At 41.7% G+C, this 22,784-nt stretch overlaps 2 protein-coding genes across 15 annotated transcripts in view; one reads left to right on the top strand and one right to left on the bottom strand.

Moving 5' to 3' along the window:
* Positions 1-11,375, top strand: part of CRACD (capping protein inhibiting regulator of actin dynamics) — a 70,501-nt gene extending 59,126 nt beyond the window's left edge. For both annotated transcript variants that reach the window (XM_073341966.1, XM_073341965.1), the window contains 3 exons: positions 1,362-1,552; positions 2,840-3,008; positions 10,040-11,375. In XM_073341966.1, the coding sequence (XP_073198067.1) occupies positions 1,362-1,552; positions 2,840-3,008; positions 10,040-10,200 (521 nt within the window). In that variant the 3' untranslated portion in view covers positions 10,201-11,375. The remainder of the gene's footprint in view (positions 1-1,361; positions 1,553-2,839; positions 3,009-10,039) is intronic.
* AASDH (aminoadipate-semialdehyde dehydrogenase) overlaps positions 1-22,784 on the bottom strand; it is an 85,024-nt gene that overhangs the window by 15,700 nt on the left and 46,540 nt on the right. For 3 of the 13 annotated variants that reach the window (XM_073341968.1, XM_073341967.1, XM_073341969.1), the window contains 2 exons: positions 21,584-21,715; positions 9,825-16,569 (listed from right to left, as the gene is read on the bottom strand). In XM_073341968.1, the coding sequence (XP_073198069.1) occupies positions 16,159-16,569; positions 21,584-21,715 (543 nt within the window). In that variant the 3' untranslated portion in view covers positions 9,825-16,158. The other 10 variants (XR_012158665.1, XR_012158666.1, XR_012158667.1 and 7 more) reach the window with 7 other exon arrangements.

Genomic DNA, 22,784 nt, shown 5'->3' with positions numbered 1-22,784 from the left:
AGCACCCCTTAGGACACAGTCCCACCTGCACCCTGAGCTACATCCTCTCTGCACACAGCCCCTAGCTACCCCCCACCTACATCCTGAGCTACACCCCTCTGCCCACAGCCCCTAGCTTCTCCCTGCCTACACCCTTCTCTGCACACAGCCCCTACAGACTGTGAATGGCAAAGGTAGTAAACAGCTTAAACCAAGGTGATAAGGAGGCCAGTTCATTTGGAGACAATATGATGGTGTGCCTCAAAATAATTAAAATTCTGAAGGTGTGCCGTGGCAGAGAAGTGGTTGGGAACCACTGGTATGTAACACTACCCTTCATGTATTATTCTTCAGACAGCTTGTATATATCTTTATAAACGGCTATGTTCTAGATCCTGTTGTAATTCAGTGGCTTTGTGCCCTACCACTGGCAGATTGCCATAAACCTCACAACCCATCAGAGAGGGACCCTGCAGTGGCAGCGAGATAGGATAGTGGCTCCTCAGCCATCTTCCTTCCCCGTTGCCAGCAAAGGGATATGGTCAGAGCTTCCCTGTGTCCCATTACTCCTCAGTTGTTGCATTGTGGAGGGAGATCTGTAGCTCCAGCATAGTGAGAATGTAATTTGTAATTTCTAGGCTCTAGAAATATGAGACCATGCAGAACTGTGTCCCGTTGTCAAAAGTGGGCCAACATTAGGATAACCATATGTGGTCCAGTGTGTTATGTGAGATCAACAGCTATCATTTGTTTTGAAATACAAGTTGGGCCTGAAAACACAACAGCTTCCAGCATGTGATCTCCACTGTGATATTGTTCAGATTAAGATGAAGCATTGCATACTGGGACCACCAGTCTCTGTGGACTACCCAGCTGACCTCCATTTTATACAAATAGCATTTATGGCAAGTCGTCACTTGAGCCCACACTTAGGCAAAGCTGGGCACATCTGGTCTAAAGGGATTAAGAATCAAAATAGATAGAAGGCCAAAAGTGAAATGGGAGGTTGCGGAAATCCATCCATGAGGGCTCCTTCACCAAAGGATGCAAGGATGTGGTTGGGTCCATATGTCAAATTAGGATACAAGACTGAATTCCTGCCTGGAGTAAGATCACCAGTGAAGTTAAACCAAGGATGAATTTGGCCTTCTAAGTATTAAGGCTGGACTACTGTAATGTCTCTTCTTGATGAGTAACAAAATCTGCTTCAGAATGTGATAAATGCTTGAAAAGCTGTGACTGACACTGAGTTCAATGTGTTTAAACAATGTTTACTGTCTATATTGCTGTATTTTATTTTTTTAAGGTAAGGGACTAAGGAAAAATGAACACCTTTTGTATTGCACTCAACCAATCTCCTTGTCCTTTCCTTTTTCTTACAGAAAAGCCAGTTCTCCAGAGCAGGCATTCTTTAGATGGTTCCAAATTGATGGAAAAAGTTGAATCTGCACAACCGCTGTGGATTACATTAGCACTACAAAAGCAAAAGGGATTTCGTGAGCAGCAAGCTACCAGAGAGGAGAGGAGACAAGCCAGAGAGGCAAAGCAGGCTGAGAAGCTCGCTAAAGATAATGTAAAATAATAAACAAAGAAGCTTCAGAAAACTTTTTTTAAAAATAACACTGATATCTTGATTTAGTTGTATTTGAATGCCTGTTCAGTTTGTGAAATTTTATAAAAAGCTTAAGTGTCAGTCAGTAAAATCAGGTGGTAAGTCTGGCGTTTAACTTTGCACAAATGAAGAACGTTGCAAACCAATTTTCAGTACAAAATGCTGTACACTGTTATTGAATTTCAATCTGATCTCCAGCCCTTCATGAATTTCACTAACATTTTGCATGTTTTTATCATCAGTTACGTATGAAAGATGTGCACATAAAAGCATCATTGTTCATTTGGGGGTGCTGTCACTACAGGCCATCATCTATATCAGGGGGTTCTCGTTTTTCTTTCTAAGGTTCCCCCCCACCCCAACATGCTATAAGAACTCCACCATCCACCTGTGCATCAACTGTTTTTCTTCATATAAAAGCCAAGGCTGGCATTAGGGGGTAGCAAGCAGGGCAGTTGTCTAGGGCTGCATGCCATAGGGAGCGCTGCCAAGCTAAGTTGCTCAGGCTTCGGCTTCAGCCCTGGGGGGGGATGCTTTGGCTTTCTGGCCCGGGCCCCAGTGTGTCTAATGTTGGCCCTGCTTGGTGGACCCCCTGAAACCTGCTCATAGCCCCGCCCCAGGGGCCTCGGATACCTGGTTGAGAACTGCTGATCTATATGAAAGCCAGTGAGAGCCCTGCATCTGCTTCTGAGGGTAGTGTTTGGTACTAAAACTTTTCTAGGCTGTGCACCAGAAAGAGGAGTGTACGTCGCACGGTTCTTCAGAGCTCAAGCAAATATATGTTAGGAGGGTAAGGCATCGTATTTGGGATAGCATCAAGTATGAGATCTCTTATTTGTATATAATAGACCAGGGGTTCTCAACATTTTTCTTTCTGAGGCTCACCGCCCCCCACCCCGCTATAAAAACTCCACGGCCTGCCTGTGCCACAACAACTGGTTTTCTGCATATAAAACCCAGGGCTGGCATTAGGGGGTAGCAAGCGGGGTATGAAGCAGGGAAATTACCTAGGGCCCCACACTACAGGGGCCCCCTTGAAGCTCAGTGGCTCTGGCTTCAGCCCCGCATGATAGGGCTTCGGCTTTCTGCTCTGGGCCCCAGCAAGTCTAACACTGGTCCTGTTTGGTGGCTCCTGTGAAACCTGCTTGAGGCCCCCTAGGGGGCCCTGGGCCCTTGGTTGAGAATGACTGTAGTGGACAATACATAATGGATTGGTTCTGATCTAACACTTTTCCTTTTCCATCCTAGGCTGCTGTAAGCAATCCGTCAGATGATAAAGGCAGCAATATCAGCAAAGCAAGTGTACTACAAAAACCTACACCTCAGGAAGATGAGAAGAAAATTGAGATGGCTATGTCAAGACTAGAACGCAGAGAGCAGTTCAAAAAGTCCAATACCCTTCCTACTTCTGTGACAGGTACAGTGATAGATTTAGGTTTTCAATAGTGCTCACTTTCTTTTAGTGGTAACATTGTAGAGCTCTCAGGAGGGAACTAGATTCTTTTTTGGTTTACACATCATCATCAGAATTGTAAACTAAGTTCCAGCTGCAGCATCTTTATTATTTCAGCAAGGAGGAACCCAGCTTGTCTGTCAGATCCCTGGTAAAGTCTGATGAGCTGGCAATTAAGTAAGATCCTTTTTCTACTTTTAAAATGACCACTGGAAGGCCCATGAGAGACTATAAGTGTGGAATTCACAATGTAATTTTGACAGATGCTTCCAGATTAGCACTTCTGTTTCAAGATTTGGTTTATAGGGCTGAGACTAGGGTTGCCAGCCATCTGCAGCGGGGCTAAGGCAGGCTCTCTTAGCTAAGACCCAAAGCCCCCTCCTGCAGCCCAAATCCCCAGTGCCACCCTGGAGCCCGCACCCCCAAACGGAGCCTTCCTGCCCTTCCACCCCTTGCCCCAGCCTGGTGAAAATGAGTGCGTGAGCAAGGGTGAGGGAGAGCAAGTGATGGAGGGAGGGGGGATGGAGTGAGCACGGGCAGGGCCTCAGGGATGGGGCAGAGCATTTTGTTTTCCGTAAATAAAGTTGGCAACCCTAGATGAGACTGGTACTGTATGTATGTCCATAAAGCAAAGAGGCCATACTATTCCAAGGTTTTGTTTAGTTATGAACTTTGCCAGATCCAGACACAGGGCTGGCCTTAGGGAAAATGACACTCTGGGCGAACTTGGTGTCCCTGGCCCCTGTGGGTGTGGTGCCCCCCCCATGGGCTCCCCACACTCCTTAACCCCTGCAGTGTGCCCCCTTTGCCCTTACTGCCTGCTCCCCCTTTTGCACCCCTAATCCTTACATCCCCTTCACTCCCAAGATCTGCCCCCCTCCTGTGCCCTAACCCCTACACTGTGCTACCTTCACCCCTAATCCCTGCACTCCCTCCTTAGCCCTAACCCCTTCACTGTGTGCCCCCTCACCCCAGCCCCTGTACTCCCTTCATTCTTACCCCCTGCACCTCCCTCCTGCACCCCTAACCCCTACTTTTCTTGAAGTAACTGGCAAAACATTACAGGGAAAGCACTTTCTAAATTTACAGAATAGTGTGAAGTGGAAAAGGGTGTGATGGGTGTCTTAGACATCTGTATTTTAATAATGTGCTTCTCCAGCTATGTTAGGGCTATAATCAATAGGGCTTTTCAAATATTTCTCCACACAGCATACTTGTTCCTTGCGTGTTTCACTGTTAAATCCTGTCTATGCAATGAAGAGACCAAATTAGCTGATACAAACCATTGTGCTGTGCTGATCAGGGCAACAGTGCAGGGACCAGGATTTATTTTACCGACTGATACAGGACCCATGTATGTTTTGGTGTTGATCACAGTATTCTATAATACACGGCTATAAATTAAAGCTAAATTGAAATGGGATTCCTTATTCACATATACATGAAAAACATTTTTACTACTACTACTACAAATAATAGATAATGTTTAAAATTTAAGGTACTATAATATTTATAATAAAATAAGGATTAGTATGAAGTATTGCTAATGCTCTTTGGTTAGAACTCCTCTGACATAGCACATTTGTCTCCAAATAGTAAGTCATAAGAAGGCTGAGAGAATGTTGCTAAACGTTACGTAGTATCTGATTTATGTATTCTCAGTAGAAGTCGGTCTGAATCTGTATATTCTGTACTACTACGTGCTAAGGGTTATGGTTTATAGTTGGCTGAAAAGTGATGAAGTAATCCAGTTAGTGTTGTCTAATGCCTCATAGATCAATAATAATGAATACTGTAACATTATTAACCACTCAGCCAATATATACCAATGACTATATCTTGATAGCAGAAGAATTCAGTGAAACACATTTACCTCTGAACTGCCCACCAACTATATACTAGACTTTTTCCTAATTAGATCATTGGAAGCTAGTTATAATTTTTCTGGCCCTCTTAACTCAGCCTCACCGCCCTAAAAACTGAGTTTCACAGGAAAAATTACTTTTGCAATTCATAATGTAGAGATTTTCAAACAGGGTCTGAATGTCTTCAGAAATATGTAACAATGCCTGTGCTGACACCTCTTGTTTTGATCAAAATTCATTGTGCCTCAAACATATATTGAACTAGATTTCATCTTGGTCACTATTTACCTCTGAGATCAAATAGCGATATTGGAAGAACAAATATAACAGGCATCATATCTGCTTATTATGAATATAGATGTGGTTGATGAAGGTTATGACCATGCAGTCATTTAATATAAAGGCCTACACTGGAACTTGGCAAATCTACCGTCCCTTATGACATTATGCATGTTAAAGATATCTTTAGAGAACTGAAAAATATTTGAAAACCAAGATACTTCAGCCTTGCACTGAAAGCAGCTACAACAGGGGCTGTTTGGAAAGTGATATTTCAAACACTCTACCTAGAGAAGCAACCATCTTTCCAAATTCTCTGCTACCAGCTGTTGTGCAGGCTTATAGAATTCCTACTGACAAAAAAATGGGTCAGATAGAATTTTAGAGAAACACTGATTAGTTTAAAAACTGTGGGAAACAGTCTGCTTTTTAAAGTTTTGGGGGTTTTCCCCCACACCCTGCCCCACCAGTTACAGATTCTTTTTTTAAATCTGTTACAAAAGTTGGGCAGACTCAGTCCCATAGATAGGGGACAGCTGTCCACACAAAGTGCCTCCACATCTGATACTTATTCCAGTGGTGCTAATCTAGAGGTGGTTCCTTTAGGTCAGGGTTGAACAGGATAGGGCTGCTTGCACTATACCTGAGCCATGAAAATAAAGACAGGGGTTATAGAGTTATCTTTTAGTGTGGGAGCATAATGTAGTAAAATCTCATTTTGTGGGCAAGTTAGCAACAGAAAGGTAAGGGAGGGGCCATCTGGTTTGTAAAAAAAATCTACAGAATCATAATTCCAATAGTGTCATACTTTGCAGCGGGGTGAAGAGAGAGAGACGACATGCTACATCCCAGCTCCTCCGGTTGGTGGAAATTTTAATAATACAATGTTGTTAGAAATGGGTTGAGTTGGGTATATGTCAAAAGTCCTTTCTCCTGCAAACACAGTGGTACCAAACCTAGAACAATTAAATATACACATATATACATACACATATATATACACACACACGAAAATGTTTAAAAATCAATGTTTGTTTTTAAATGATACTTTAACAGTGATTCATTGCTTACATAAAGAGAGATACTGATCTTTCACTGATCCTAATGAAGTTAGCCTTGACATGTAAGACTGAAACCATTTGTTAATCAGTGTCATCTCAGTCTAGGGCTTCACTGCTAGACACGGGACACTGATCCTCATCTGCACAACACACTCACATCTCTGTACAAGGCAGACTTCTGGCCAAACATCTGCAGGATGGTGAGCATCTGGTCTTTGACACAAGCATTTACTTAGTAGAAGGATTGTTCGGGGACCACATAGTATTTCACACATAACTGGCATGATCAGTCCATTCTCCAAGACTCATTTATGTCCCGTTGGGAAGGGTAGTTTCTGGATGTCCTAGAGCCATTCTACTGCATGGAATTTTCCCTCTTGACTCTTGTCAGTGGCAGTTTTTCTCCTTTTTCTCCATCTGCTTTTGGAAAACATTCAGCTATGTAGCTGTGCATGTGCGGTAATGCTGGCCTTCAAATGGTAAACTCGGCATATGAACATCTTTAGTGCTTTTGAATAAGATAATTTGGTCTTTTCAGCCAAACTTCCAGTATTGTCACATCCTGAAAGGGCATGGAAACTTCGCAGTGTGGCAGCTTTTAATGGTCCAAGGGATAGGAACACATTTCTGAGGGACATACAGCAATTGTTCCCTAGCACCAGCCACAAAAACAATCTTGCAGAAATCTTGGGTAGCATTTCACAGAGAGCACTAAAACATCTGTGTCTTGTGCAAAAATCCAGAGTTTAGTAGTACCTCTGTGGCACTGACGGCATTCAAGATAATTTTAGTATCAGCCTCCTCACAGGAACTAGGAAGAAACTGCACTGAACGGAAAGAGGTAGCAGCTTCATTATGCCATGCAACAATGAAATTCTTCAAGCAATTCTCCATGGTACCAGGATTGATGTGGAAGAACTCGGAGTAGTTTGTTGTAATCAATGGAGGAGCCAATGCTGTGCCTAAGCTGCTTGAGGAATTTACTATTGGTTCTGGAATGAATTGTTAAAGCAACAGCCAATTGTAGTGGTAGATTATGCACATACCACAACATTGTTGTGTGTATATTGGAAAACTGCCTTTCACTCAAGCACTCATCCATGAGGCTTTTCGATAAAATGACAGCTGTGTGCTCCACTTGCTTACCTTCATGCTTGCTGGTGCTGAAGTCAGTGCAACCATCAATGCACCACTTAAAAATGAAGTACAGGTCATGGGGTATTATTTTTTCAGGTTTGGCATCAGCTATGGATCCTTGAAACTCCTATGTACTACAGGACAAAATGCTTTTGTTTAAAAACAAATTTTAGTAGCTGCACCTGGAGTCTTCATACTATTGACGACATCAGTGATTTCACTTCTCACACCACACCTTTTGTAGCTGTTAAGGACATACGCAGTGATTCATTTCTGCAGACAGGATTGCTAAAAACTATGTCCCTATCCCACAGTTCAATAACTGCTTTATAAGCCTTTCTGCTAAGCATACGTTCCTCCTCACTTTCATTTACAGCACATATTTCTCTGTACTTCACCTCTGCATTGACCATCTCTACCACTTTCCATCCATTAGAGCCTGAGGGAATTTATGAACTCCAGCTGAGTCACACACTTTGCAGTAGTAAAATCAGTATTTGTTTGTATTGTTTTTTTCTTGATACAACACATTAGATACATTTTCGGTGCAGTCCTCGATGGGATAAGCAGTGGTGTATTCATGCGTATCCTTTGGGTCAATGCACCAACTTAACTTTCCATGCAACATTCTCACAAAGAGCGACTGCTTCATACAGTGTCTTATGTTGAAACTGTGCTTCATGGAGGCCTCCATGCTTTCAGTTTAGGGCAGAAGGTGGTGGTCTTCTCAATATAAGTACAAGGCAAGTCTTGTCCACACCCAGCACTTGTCCCAGCATCTTCAACTTTTTTCTGATGGTCGATGTACCTCCGCTCCAGCCTTGCCAAATTCAGTTTAGTGGGTGCTCTTCTTATAGCAGGTAAGGTGCCACTGAATGTTGTGTTTTAACCAGGTCCTCTTCAGTGGTATTCTCCAAAGTGGTGTTCTTCAGCTACTAGTTGGTACTCTTCACCTCCCCATTGATACCTAAAAATGATCAACTCTTTTGTAATAAATTACTTTGATTCTAATTACGTAATGTAATGCATGTTATGTAACTACGTGCATGCAGTTTTCAGATGAATTCCAGTGATTTCTGGCTCGATGCTGATGTCTTAACCAGTGCCTCATTACAAGTCTTTTGGCCTGATAATCAATACTGAAATGTTTCTTTATCGCCAATGACAACAAATCAACTTGAAGCACTCCTTCCACTTTTAGTAATCTGTAAACATGAAAAAAATTAATCAGGTATTCTCAGCATTAACTGATAATACAACACCGTCAGTTGAAGCCACAATTTAATTTTGTGAGGGCTGCATATCTGACATACCTCCATTAAAGTATAATTTTTTTTTAAAAAGTTGATTTTTAAACATTTTCTCAAACATAATTTACATAATTGTTCTAGGTCTGTAATGTCTGATACCCTTGTATTCATGGGAGACAGGGCTTTTGGTTGATACCCATTTCCAGTGATGCTGGATTATAAACATTTCCACCACCCAGAATACTGGGAAATGGAGCAGGCAACGAGTCCTCTCTGCCACACTGCAGAGGGTGACATAATTGAAATTATGATTCTGTAGATTTTTTTTTTTTGACTCAACTGACCGCTCCCTTACCTTTCTATCATTAACTTGCCCATGGAATTACACATACTCCCAGCCCATTGAATTCTACAGGCTTTGATCAAGGAAATTTATTCTAAAATTTCTAGTCATAAAATAATTGGGGGTAAAGCAGAGATTGTCCCTGTATTACAGAATAATAGACTTGCAAAAGTCTATTTAAGGGTTTTTCTATAGCATCCATCAGTATAGTATTTAGTAATGTTGTCATCTGATCCCTGCATTATACTTTATGCAGTTCTGCTCTGAAAAGTGACTCTGCAAAAGGCAATTTCTTATTCAACAGATACGCCACTTGTATATAATCAGAGATATCAGTTTGTTTTAGTGATAAATGGTTTTGGTACTTGTTAAGTTTGCAGACAAGTAGCTATGGGAAGGGGAGCTAGATTCTACTCCTACTTAAACAGTAACATCAGAATTGATAGCTCTGCAGTTTCTACTTAGTTACATTTTTCTGTGTAAATGTATTGACCTTGATTTGCCCAGGTGTCTCAGAGGGCACAATTTGGAGACAGTGGGTTGCATATGTGTAAGAGAGCAGAACTGTGCCTGGAGAAACTTGGTTATTGATTATACATAAGGAGGAAAAAATCTAGCTTGTCAGGGTGGGGAGGTTCCAAGATTGACAACAAAATTAAAAACAGCATTTTTACTTATAATCAGAGCAAATTTGCTCTGAAAACCATTGAGACTATAAAAAATAGTGTCCTACCATTCCATGTTCGCTGAGTTACTTTTCAGCGTAGCACCATGTTCAAGTGTGTGGGTTAGTCCAATTTTAAATGACCAATTTTCTTCATCTATAAATCTGAGCCAAATTAATTTGGTTTTCAACATATATAGAAAGTTAAAAAAAGGAAGACTGAATTATAGTTTTAAAAAACAACAAGGAGTCCGGTGGCACCTTAAAGATAAAGTTTTAAAGATACGGTATCTGTACATTTTGTGAACACATTCACAGCAAAGTTCATAGTTCTCTATTATTCTACAGTGTAGCATGTTTCATCTGTTTTATTTTTTTCTCTCCCAAATCAAACAGTGGAGATTTCAGATTCTGTTCCATCAACTCCATTAGCAAAAGAGGTTACCAAGAGATTCTCTACTCCTGATGCTAACCCTGTGTCAACAGAACCAGCCTGGCTGGCCCTAGCCAAGAGGAAAGCAAAAGCCTGGAGTGACTGTCCACAGATCATTAAGTAAACTAACCTTTTTGCTTTTTACTTTTGTTTCTTAGTTGTTTTCTCCTTTTTATTGATTCAGCTTTTTACACAGGACAAAAGAAACTGAACAAAATTTAAATGCATTCCGTGAAGGATTTAAAACTGATCACCATTTTGCTCTAGGTACTATAGTGTGTGCTCACATCATAGATCCCTTTGCTTTGAAAAACTAGGTAGAGAGTGGGCCCAGGCATACAGTTCAGATCCAATTTATCAAAATTCAGTGCTACTCAAATGTGAGATTTTGGTTTTGCCCGGTATAAAAAGAGGGGACAGAACTTCAGATCAAAAGCTCTTTCAAATTTTGTGAGCATTTGAGTCTGAGGTTTTGGATCTCTCTTCTCCATGCAGACAAAGAAAAGGTTCTGGCCACTCAGGCATTTTACATTCATTTTTTATATCAGTTCCCTCCTCTTAGCCCCAGTGGTCGCTTTTGAACTCTGTTTGATGCAGTTTATTTGCAATTTGAAAACCTCTCCCCATCCAAGGCATTTTGGGAGACTTCTTCCCACCTGTGAATGAAGTGATAGCAAGTGATGGTAGCATCCAATTACTGAGGCACTATTGTCTTTCATGCTGGGGACTCAACACAATTGCTGTACCTCCCTCCTCAAAAAAAGTAAATAATTTGCCTATCATTCTAGTTAACATTCATATGGCAACCAAACAAAAAGTGATGGAGCAGGGATACAAAAAGTGTTTCCCCCGTTCACTCAGAGGCAAAGTCCATCCATGTGCTCAGAGCACTTGCAATCTAAGACCCTATTCCTACAAATAACTGTGTCCATGAGTTGCTTTACATACCTAATGAGTCTCCTTGAGTTTAAAGGGACTGTTGACAGGTGTAAAGTTATTCATGTGTAAATGTTTGCAGGACTGGGGCCTAAAAATCAGAAAACCAAGGCTCTGGGATCCTCATGACACGGTAGTAACTTAAACTTATTTAAAATTCAGTTTCCTGAACAGAGAATAAAACGGGTTTGGAATGCTAATTCTTGCTAAGGTTGTTCCCTGAGTGACTTCAGACAACCCAGCTGTAAAATTGAGTAAAAAATTTACTTACATGGGGAGTTGGAGGAATCAGTTGTTGCAGCTGAATTTTTTTTAAATTAGTCTTTAAAATGTAATAAAAAATGTTAGCATCCTTAAATTTTCTACCCAGGAAGTTGTGCTTTTTTTTTTAAAATGGCTTTTTACACATAGTAACTACACCAACAAAAAGCAAGCGTCATCTTCCTTAAAAAATTCCTGTGTTTTCAATGAACTTTGCATATTGCTGCAAATCCCCCTCTGTTTAAAAATATATGTTTTCTTTTGAGCCATAAGAGCATTTTAAGAGGAGGCAATTTCAATGAGAGAGGAAAAATTGCATTACTACAGCATAATGTATCTGATAACTTCATATTATTACTTTTCTTTAGCCACATTGCTATACATCGCATGAGGAGGGGAGCAAACTGTAAATAAAGCAGAAAACAATGAGCCTTGTACTATCATCCTTGTTCTAAGAACTGAAAAAAGCTAGTCAGCAAAAGTTATTGAATAGACTGCATCCTATGTAGGAAACAAAGGTTCAGCAGCACACTTAAAATAGCACAAACACAGACATTAGATTCAATAGAGGTGCAGCTGGAAATAGGTTTGCTCTTGTGGCTCTTGCGCAATCAGTGTTCCACTCTTTCATATTTAAACTAGAACCTTTAAAAACTCTCTCCTTGCTCCTAACATATTAAGTATTTAAAATTTTTATACACAGAGGAACAAGTGAGCTCTCTGGTACCTGCACACAACTCCTATGGACTTCAATGAGAGGTCTGTGGTTATCTGAAGGGGGGATTGGGCCCATAATATGTGTGTGTTTAATTAGTCCCATAAAGTAGCACTACTTAATGTACATTTATATCTCATCTGGGTTTTGAAGTGTGCAATAGAGTTGTTCTTGTAATTATAACTCTAAACTGCTTGAAATCAAACACCAGAATTTTGGATGCAGTTTTAGAAGGGGGGTGGGGGTACCAGGAAGGAGATGCAGGGGGTTGGTGGGAGCAGGCCAACCACAAAGGTAGAGAAAAAACAGTAGTCATGATCAAGGAACGTTCAATGATTTAAGGTGCTATTGTGCATGACAAAATGAACTGACCTACCAAAACAACATTAGGCATATTTATAGCACAGTTTGAATTGATTAAGGATGGTTGTAACCTAAAGATTCAAAGCAGAGTCTTTCCAAGTGTAGGGTATCTAGTATACTAAAAACTGCACTCAGTAGGTACAGTACTTGCTTGGAAACACTTCTAAAAAGTCTACAAGTTGAACACTGACACTTCATGTAAAATCAACACTGAAATTTGCACTAAACACCTGTGAAGTGTTACTTTGCTTTAACTTTGTTGCGTCTTCTGAACAAATTGTCAGAATTCTGTAAAATAAAAAAATTGTTACTACTGAATTTATTCAAATCAGCAAAAATGTTTTAAGAACTGAATGAACCACTATGTAGAAGGTCTCAATTTTTTTGTAATTTATAAACACAAAATACCATTTCTTCTGAACAGGTTATATATGATTAACCTCTATGTTCATATAGTAATGTACAAAATGTATAATTGTGAGGTTTTTGTTTTCTGTACTTTTTTAATTTTTCAAATGTTTTACAGTGCAATTGTTTCTTATACAAACGTCATTTTAATTCCTATTAAATTATAATCCAGTCAAAATTATCAGATGATGTATGTATTCACTGTCTCCTTCTGTTAATGATATAGGTCAGATTTATAAATAGAACTTTTAGTGCTACAGGTGTCTTGCTATGTGTTTTTATCAACAATAAAACTGAGTAACAAGACCTATGAAGAAAGGATACATTAGTGTAATTTCTACTTTATTTTCATATTTTAACGTAAATGGTCCCATTATTGAAAAACGTTCTACTTAAATAAAAAAATGGTTCCTGAGTTTAAAATACAGCTTTTGTCATTGATAGACACTGGAAATTTAGATGCAACAAATTCACATCACTGCTGCTGGTTACTTTGAACTGGGAAAAAATGACAATACAAAATTAATTTCAACATCACCATTTTAATTGTTCATGCAGAAGCTTTAAAAGTCACTAAGCTCAATGGCTTCACAGCTGGACATATGTTGAACTGAGTCTTGAGTTTTACTCAATGATCCAAGCTAATTAGTAAATGCTTAGTACAAAAACTGCTAAATTTTTTTAAATGGGTCATTGTATTCAAAGCCTAATACATTAGAATACCATTGGTAAGTATTATTAATGTTTCAAACCTTTGTCAAGGTTGCTACAAAAGCAAGCTTACCTCCTCTCCTTCTAGCTTGTCAGGAAATTGAATGTTTAGCTGTAGTCAAGTCAGCAGTAGTACTGCTGAAAAGGATCTGGAGTCAAAGTGGATCACAAATTGAATGAGTCAACACAGTGATGCAGTTGCAATAAAGGCCAATATTCTGGGAGGTATTAACAGCAGAGTTGTACATAAGACGAGTGGTAACTGTCCCACTCTACCCAGCACTGATGAGGCTTAACCTGTCCAGATCTAGGTGCCACACTTTAGGAAATAGGCAGATGATTTACAGAGAATCCAGAGGACATCAACAAAAAAAAGATTTAGAAAACCTGATTAAAAAACAACAACAAACCAACTGGGCATGTTGAGTTGAGCCACAGCAGGTGGCAGGCAACCCTCGGAGCACCAAGCAACTCCCTGCGGTCCTGGAGCGCTGAGCCCACAGGCAGTGGGGACCCACAGCTCCCAGCTGCTGTGAGCAGCAGCAGCAGAGGGGTGCTAGACCCCCCTATCCATTGTGTCAGGGTTATTTTTAGTAAAAGTCAGAGACAGGTCACAGATGTCCATGATTTTTGGTTATTGCCCATGACCTGTCGGTAATTTTTAGTAAAAGTCACTGACAAAATCTTAGCCTTAACTGCAACTACAGCTACAGGAAAAAGGTGAAGACAGTACTTGTAGCAAGCTAAGAGCACCAAGGAACAGAGGTTCTGACTCTGGCCATGTGGCAGTAAGAGGAAACTGGACCTGCATGGCCTCTTAAAGCCTCAGATGTGTCACACAGTTGACGCATGACCCACATGCGGGTCAACCGACACTACTATGAACAGTTCTGGCTCCAGCACATGGCACGCATGCGCACCCCACGGTCGGAATCCAAACAGAGATCATTACTCGGAGAACTATTGAAATCTGACTTATGAACAGCAAACACAGCCTTTGTGCAGAATGCAGGGATATCCTGAGCACACAAGGTCCGCACAGCACTGCGTGATGCAAGTTCCTGTTGTGCATGTGCTGCTAAAGCCCTGAGTCTGGGAACCTCCTGCGGGGCTGAAGGCCCGAGCCCCAGCTCACCGCACTAACACTAAAAGAGCCACATGCAGTCATGAGGTGCAGTTTGGCCACACCTGGCTTAGATCAAAAATGTCTACACAGCTGTTTTTAGAGCATTAATGAAAGCTCCACTAGGCTGAGTCTGTCGACCCAGGCTCAGAGCTTGCTCCCACCTGCTCCAAAATGCTGCATAGACATATCCATTGAAATATCCTGTATTTAAAGTCAAACATGGGCTTATAACAATCATGCAATTTTGGAATGGGTTCCAGTTTAAAGTTCATAATGTTGAAATCAACTATTTTTGGGCTAAGCATTTACTAATGGACTGTGTAAAACTGAAGATTCAGTTTATTCTTGCAAGTTAGGTTAGCTTCCCTAGATACCATAAAATGATCGAGACATGGTCTCCAAACTTTCCACTTCATGTCCCCCCTTACCCGTCTGCTCCCTCCCTTTCCCCCCAAACCCGGGGGGGGGGGGGGGGGGCGCGGAGAAGGAAGCTGCAGCTGGGGACCGAGGCTGGGCCACGCTCGTCTCCCCCCGCCCCCCCCATCAGGGCTGGCCCAGGCCCTGCTGCATCCCCTGAATGCATTTTAAAAACCTATATAGAATAGAATAATCGGCCTTGAAGGATTCCCCACAACAGGTAGCAAGCTCAAGTGGAAGGTGCTGGGAGGGGCAGAACACCTTGGTCTATGCATGTGAGTAGATACACGGAGACACAGTTATCTGTTTACAAAATATGTTAATACAGTCAATAAAAAGACCAAATTTCCCAACCAAATACTGGAAAACTTGAGGCCAGACAGACAAGCTATTTTCACATTTTCATGCTAGACATGACATATGGCACAAAATTCAATATAAATTGCCAGAAACAGTTATATCAGAGCGAACACATTTATTTTCCCACCAAAATTCATCTTAAATCAGACAAGTGATGCTGAGATATCATTAAGTCAAGTGCCCTCTCTTGATTAGGAAAATCGCTTGACTTGGAAAACATGTTAGCTAGCACCAATGTCCACCTAATGCAGACACTAACACCTTAAAAATGTGTTCAGAGATCATGATTGGGGGGATGGGGGGGAGTTTAATGTTGACCATGACCACATAACTTTTTTTAAAAATATTACACACTGTTGCCGCTAAGCACTCTCGTGTTTTTAACAGCACATAGGCACAATTTTAAAAGAAAACCACACATTTTTCCTACTCCAGGCATGAAAACAGGTACATTGACTCTGCGATAACAAACCTGCAGAAGCAAGTCTCAGAGCTCAGGGTCAACTGACTCGAGCTCCCATTACGGAGCTAAACAGAGCTCTTTTTAGCCGCACAGCATGAGTCCAAGTCAGTTGATCCAGGCTCTGAGACTCACTGCCACAGGTCTTTTATTGCAGCGTAGACATGCCTGTTGGTGCAAAATTGTTAACTAAAATGTTTGCAAACATGATCAATTTTACAAAAGTAGAATGGGCTAAGAGCAGGACCGCACAGGCCTGGGTGCTTTAAAGTACAATTCAAGGATGTTCTTAACATCCAAGTGTAAACACTAGAGATGAGGCAGTTTAACACATCCTAGTAGTTCTTGTTTTTTCAGCAATGCACAAATCCAGGCAATAAACGTAATCATTTCTACAGCCAACAACAAGCCTTGAGCCGCATACTACAGGGGAAGAGAATACTTCTCCTGGAAGTTTCTCGACACCTGCTACCAATCCATTTTTAGCATTCAGGACCCACACTGTACCATCTGTAGATGTTGCTGCCAGCAGCGTTTCACTCTCCAAGTCATGACTATGGAAAACAAAGGGAGTTGCATATACACTTGAAGTGGTTTCAAATTTCCACAGTAAATTACCTTCCATATTACAGCAGTAGATAAAGCAGTCATGGGAGCCAAAATATATTTCTTGCTTAATTAAACTTGAGATACATGGGGATGAAAAGACTGGTCCACTGGTGGAAAACTGCCAAACCTACAGAACAGTATTAAAAAATTAATCCATTATTGCAGGTTGTTCAGGTTATCAATGAGATATCATCTAATCTTCAGGGACAAGCTGTTAACAGAGAGGACAAATATACTGCATCATCTGGATTCTGGCATATGCTGTATATCATACATGGCTAGAAAATATTTGCAACATTCACAAGCTAAGCTCCACACATACATTCAGCAGGCAGGCATTCACATGATAGTTTCCTATAATGCAGTGTTGTAGCCATGTTGGTCCCAGGATATTCCAGAGAAAAGGTGGGTGAAGTAATATTTTTACTGGACCAACTTCTATTGGTAAGAGACAAGCTTACAAAGAGATGAACTGAAGAAGAGATCTGAGTAAGCTCAAAAGCTTGTCTCTCTCACCAACAAAAGATATTATCTCAACCCCCTTTTCTCTCTAGTTTCCTGTAAATTATTCACCTATGTGGAGGCTCTACTGAAAGGAGGCTAAACAGGCAACACAATTAGTACCTCAAGGCCATTACAGTATAGGTGTCCCTCCAGCAGGGCAAACCCCACATCCTCTCTCCATGCAGTCTATAGAGAATCTTTTCTCACTGTATTGGTGTAGTGCAACAAATCCCCGTCTTGTGGGATTTCCAAGAATCACCTACATAAAGGTCCCTGCAAGCCAATGAAGAGGGGGAGGAGTCCTAGCATCACTGTTTTAGAACATCAGACACCCAAGGCTGGGAAAGCTATCCAGCTAGAGAGGGCTGCGGTCATGCCACCCTGAGAGGAGGATATGGCTTTGTCAAAGGGAGGACACTGGCTGTTGGTTACTTCTTGCAGCAGGCAGTGCTCCCCCCCTACTCCCACCCCACCCACCACAGTGATGAAGAACCATTATGCTGCCCTGACAACGAGGAATCACCTGCAAATATGGAGGAGGAGAAGCCATGTACCCCCAAGGCTGGGAGGATCGCAGTTCCCAGGAGGAAACGTAGGATAGTGGTGGTTGGTGATGCTCTTCTGAGAGGGATGGAGGCACCCATCTGTCATCCTGACGTATGCTGCCTGCCAGGGGCCCATATCCGAGACGTTACGGAAGGGATGTCAGGGATCATCCGGCCTTCTATTACCCCAAGCTACTCATCCATGTGGGAATCAATGGTACTGCAAGGTATGACCCTGAGCAGATAAAAAATGACTACAGGGCTCCGGCAGTAAGGGTGAAGGAGTTGGTGGCACAGGTGGTGTTCTCTTCGATCCTTCCAGCTAAAGGTAGGGGCCCTGGCAGAGACAGTTACATCCTGGAGATGAATGCCTGGCTGCGAGGATGGTGTCACAGATTTGTTGAAAGTCTCTGAGTAAGGATAAAAAGGTAAAAAACCCAAGGGTGGGGTCATGGTAGGGGTCTACTACAGACCACCTAATCAGGAAGAAGTGGATGTGGCTTTTTTTTAAAACAACTAACAAAATAATCCAAAGAAAAGGACTTGATGGTAATGGGGGACTTCAACTACTCAGACATCTGTTGGGAAAATAATATGGCAGGGCACAGATTATCCAAGTTCTTGGAATGTACTGGAGACAATTTTTTATTTCAGAAGGTACAAAAAGCTATGGGGGCCAAGCTGTTCTAGATTTGCTTTTGACAATTAGGAAGGAACTGGTTGAAAATCTGAAAGAGGAAGGCAGCTTGGGTGAAAATGATCATGAAATGGTAGAGTTCATGAATTTAAGGAAAGGTAGGATGGAAAACAGCACAATAAAGATAATGGATTTCAAGAAGGCAGACTTTAGCAAACTCAGGGAGTTGGTAGCTAGGATCCTATGGGAAGCAAGTCTAAAGAGAAAAATAGTTCAATGGTTTTTCAAAGAGACATTATTAAGGGCACAAAATCAAACTATCCCACCGCGTAGGAAAAATAGGAAGTATGGTAAGAGACCACCCTAACTTAACCAGGAAATCTTCAATGAGCTGAAACTCAAAAAAGAATCCTACAAAAAATGGAAACTAGGTCAAATTACAAAGGATGAATATAAACAAGTAACACAAGTACGTAGAGACAAAATTAGAAAGGCCAAGGCACAAAACAAGATTAAACTAGATAGAGATATATAGGATAACAAGAAAAAAGTCTACAAATACACTAGAAGCAAGACGAAGACCAAGGAGAGGGTAGGCCCGTTACTCAGGGAGGAAAAACAATAACAGAACATGGAAAAGGCAAAAGTGTTAAATGACTTTTTTTCTTCCAATTTTCATCAAAAAGGTTAATAGCAATTCAACATCAAACGTGAAGAATGCCAGTGAAAATGAGGTATGATCAGAGGTAAAATAGGGAAAGAATAAAGTTAAAAAATTACTTAGATAAATTAGATGTCTTCAAGTTACCAGGGCCTGATGAAATATATCCTAGAATATTCAAAGAGCTGACTGAGGAGATATCTGAGCCATTTGCAATTATCTTCAAAAAATCATGGAAGACAGGAGAGATTTCAGAGGACTGGAAAAGGGCAAATACAGTGCCCACCTATAAAAAGGGAAATAAGGACAACCCAGGGAATTAGAGACCATTCATCTTAACTTCACTGCTGGAAAGATAATGGAGAAAATAATTAAGCAATCAATTTGCAAACATCTAGAAGGTAATAAGTAAGGCTACATTTTAGTGACGGGTATTTTTAGTAAAAATCATGGACGGGTCATGGGCAGTAAACAAAAATTCAAGGCCCTGTCACCTGTCCATGACTTGTACTATATATCCCTGATTAAATCTTGGGTGGGGAAGGTGGCCCAGGGGATGGTGCGGGTGCTTATGGTGGGGCAGCCTGGGGGTACTGCAGGTGCTCAGGAGGGGAGCACCCTGGGTCCCCTGCTGGTGCAGGGGGGAGAGGGCAAGCAGCAGTGCACGATCCTCGCTGGTGCTGGGTGGGGGGGGTGGTTGGCAGGGCTGGCAGGCTCCCTATCTGGCTCCTTGCAGCTCCACAGAAGCGGTGACATGTCCCTCCCTCAGTTCCTAGCTCTATGCGCTGCCCCACCCCCAAGCGCCAGCTCCACAGCTCCCATTGGCTGGGAACCATGGCCAATGGGAGCTAAGGGGGCAGTGCCTGCAGGTCCCAGAAAATCATGGAAACCGTGACAAACTCACAGCCTTAGTAATAAGTAACAGTTAACATGGATTTGTCAACAACAAATTGTGCAAAACCAATCTAATAGCTTTCTTTGACAGGGTAACAGGCCTTGTGAATAACGGGGAAGCGGTAGATGTGGTATATCTTGTTCTCAAAGAGTAGTTATCAGCCGTCCACAGTCAAGCTGGAAAGGCATATTGAGTAGGGTCCCACAGGGATCAGTTCTCACTCCGGTTCTGTTCAATATCTTCATCAATTATTTAGATAATGGCACAGAGAGTACACTTAAAGTTTACTGATGATACCAAAGCTGGGAGGGGTTGCAAGTGCTTTGGAGGATAGGATTAAAATTCTGAATGATCTGGAAAAACTGGAGAAATGGTCTGAAGAAAACAGAATGACATGCAGTAAGGACAAATGCAAAGAACTCCACTTAGGAAGGAACAATCAGTTGCACACATACAAAATGGGAAAGGACTCCCTAGCAAGGAATACTGTGGAAAGGGATCTGGGGGTCATAGTGGATCACAAGCTAAATATGAGTCAACAGTAAAGCAAACGTCATTCTGGGATGTATTGTAGGCATATTGTAAGCAAGACTAGAAGTAATTCTTCCATTCTACTCAGTACTGATTAGGCCTCAACTGGAGTATAGTGTCCAGTTCTGGGTGCCACATTTCAGGAAAGATGTGGACAAACTGGAGAAAGTCCAGAGAAGAGCTACAAAAAATGATTAAAGGTCTAGAAAACATGACCTATGAGGGAAGATTGGAAAAAAAAAAAAAAGGGTTTGTGTAGTCTGGAGAAGAAAAGACAGAGGGGAGATAATTTTCAACTACATAAAAGATTGTTACAAGGAGGAGAGAGAAAAATTGTTCTCCTTAACCTCTGAGGATAGGACAAGAAGCAATGGGTTTAAATTGCAGCATGGGTAGTTTAGGTTGGACATTAGGAAAAACTTCCTGTCAGGGTGGTTAAGCACTGGAGTAAGTTGCCTAGGGAGGTTGTGGAATCGCCATCATTGGAGATTTTTTAAGAGCAGGTTAGACAAATACCTTTCAGAGATGGTCTATAATACTTAGTCCTACCATGAGTGCAGGGGACTGAACTAGATGACCTCTCAAGGTTCCTTCCATCCTACGATTCTATCAGTGACAATTTTTACCAAGGACAACACTTTTGAGTTAAGTACGCTATGGCTGTACCCAGGCAAACAAACAGTTTCAACAGCAAAAATTAAACCAGAGGTGCAGATCTTGTACATGTCTGAGAAAACAAATCTTACCATCGCATCCAAGATTCTAAGAACGAGACCAAGCCACACAAACACTTACACAGATACCTCTGCCATGACACCAGCACTTTGTTTGACACTTTGATAAACATGTGAGTGAAACTTTAATTCCAGTCAGTACCTTTATAAAACAAACCTGGAAGAAAGGGATGGGACTTGAAAGCAAGAGTTGCTTTCAACCCTGCTGTATATGTCCCTGGCATCTGCTAACAGAATTCAAACCAAAAATGTCACCATCCCTCTCATCCTCCCCTCCCAAATTAAATGATTAGAATTTGAACTGAGGTGCTCAAGATTTTTACCTGTGCATTAGAAATGGAGGGATGGCTGGGGAGAGACTGGGATACTGGGTTCCCATTTCAACTCTGCCACTGACTTGCTGGATAGCCTTGGGCAACCTGCTTTACCTCTCTCTGTTAGAATTTACCTTTCTGTAAAATGGGTTCACACTAATACTTGTTTTATCTGGCTGGCATAAGTAAGAGCTAATATATGTTAACCACTGAAATCCTCAGAACAGTTTATAAAACTGTGATTTATTACTAAAAGGTAAATCAAAGCAAGAGTTTGTGATGTAAGAAAGTACAATAATCTAATAGTGATAGTTTTTCACCTTTTCTCCTGAGTGGCTAAAACAGTGCACATTCCCATCCACACATCCAATGCACACATACTGCTCGCTGCAGTGGGGAGAGGAGAAGAGGGGTTTTCCACAGGAACTTTTCCAGATCTTATTCCCCGTATCCTGTGAATGACAAAGTACAAGACATGGCATTTAATGTGACTGTAGAAAGCTGCACAAAACTACTGGGCAAATCTTCTCCCTAGTAACTGGGCTGGGCCCTGGGACTAGCCACAAGAAAAGAGAATTCAGTCCCCCAAGCGGCAGAGCAAGAGCAGACCTTCTCTCCAGAGATTACTCCAACTTAATACCTAGAACAGACTGTGACCCTCATGCCTCTATCCTATCCTCCTCCAGGGACAGATGAGAAAGGACCAGAAGATCCACGCAACTAGCTCCTAATAGCATAAAACTTGTTACTGCACATGGTGTTAACCCTAAACAGCGTATGAACAGCGGCAACCCATAAATCACAATCATCACTATAGCTCAGTAATATAGCTGGTACATTAACAGTTGTAATGTAGTGAATTATCTGAGCCAGTGCCTCTGCTACTCTGTGCCATTTCACTGTGTTAACACATACAGCTGACGAGAAAACTTGGATGAAAGCTTGTTGAAAGCTGCATGTGGAAGCTCAATTGTGGGGCTGACTGCTAGTGATGGCTGTTTCCTTTCCCTCTCGCTTCCCACACCCATACAGCGCTCAGCTCTGGACTATTGTTCCTTCAACAAGCCATGAAGCTGTCTCCACAGCCTCTAGAAGTGCAACTTCCCTGGAGTGGTGTACTGTATGGGAAGCCGGGTGAAAGAAGTGGAGAGTTCCACTGGGATTGGCCTCTGCAGGTGAGAGACGTGGAGTGGTGACAGTAGAAGGAATGGCGGGAATTAGTTTCTCCTTTATTCTCCCCAGGCTTCAAGAGATTTTGCAGATTTTTTTCTTTAGCTAGGGAGATGAAAGCTAGCAGGCACTTTCTCACAAGCCCCTAGTTCAGAAACACTGGTTCAATGGACAGAGCAACAGATGGGGAGTCAGGAAACATGATTTCCTACAGATATAGAGCAGGTTGCACAGAGGAGCCAAGAGACCAGTGAAGAAGCTTGGCAACATGTGACCTCCAGAAGAGGTAAGCGGAATGTCCGGGTTCCAGTAACACAGACACAGGTAACTAACCGCTTTCATGTTCTCTCC

The sequence above is a fragment of the Lepidochelys kempii genome, chromosome 4 (assembly GCF_965140265.1).
Source record: "Lepidochelys kempii isolate rLepKem1 chromosome 4, rLepKem1.hap2, whole genome shotgun sequence".
In the NCBI taxonomy this organism is placed as follows: Eukaryota; Metazoa; Chordata; order Testudines; family Cheloniidae; genus Lepidochelys; species Lepidochelys kempii.
The sequence above is the reverse complement of the archived record's forward strand: the minus strand, read 5'-3'. Positions and strand labels throughout refer to the sequence as shown.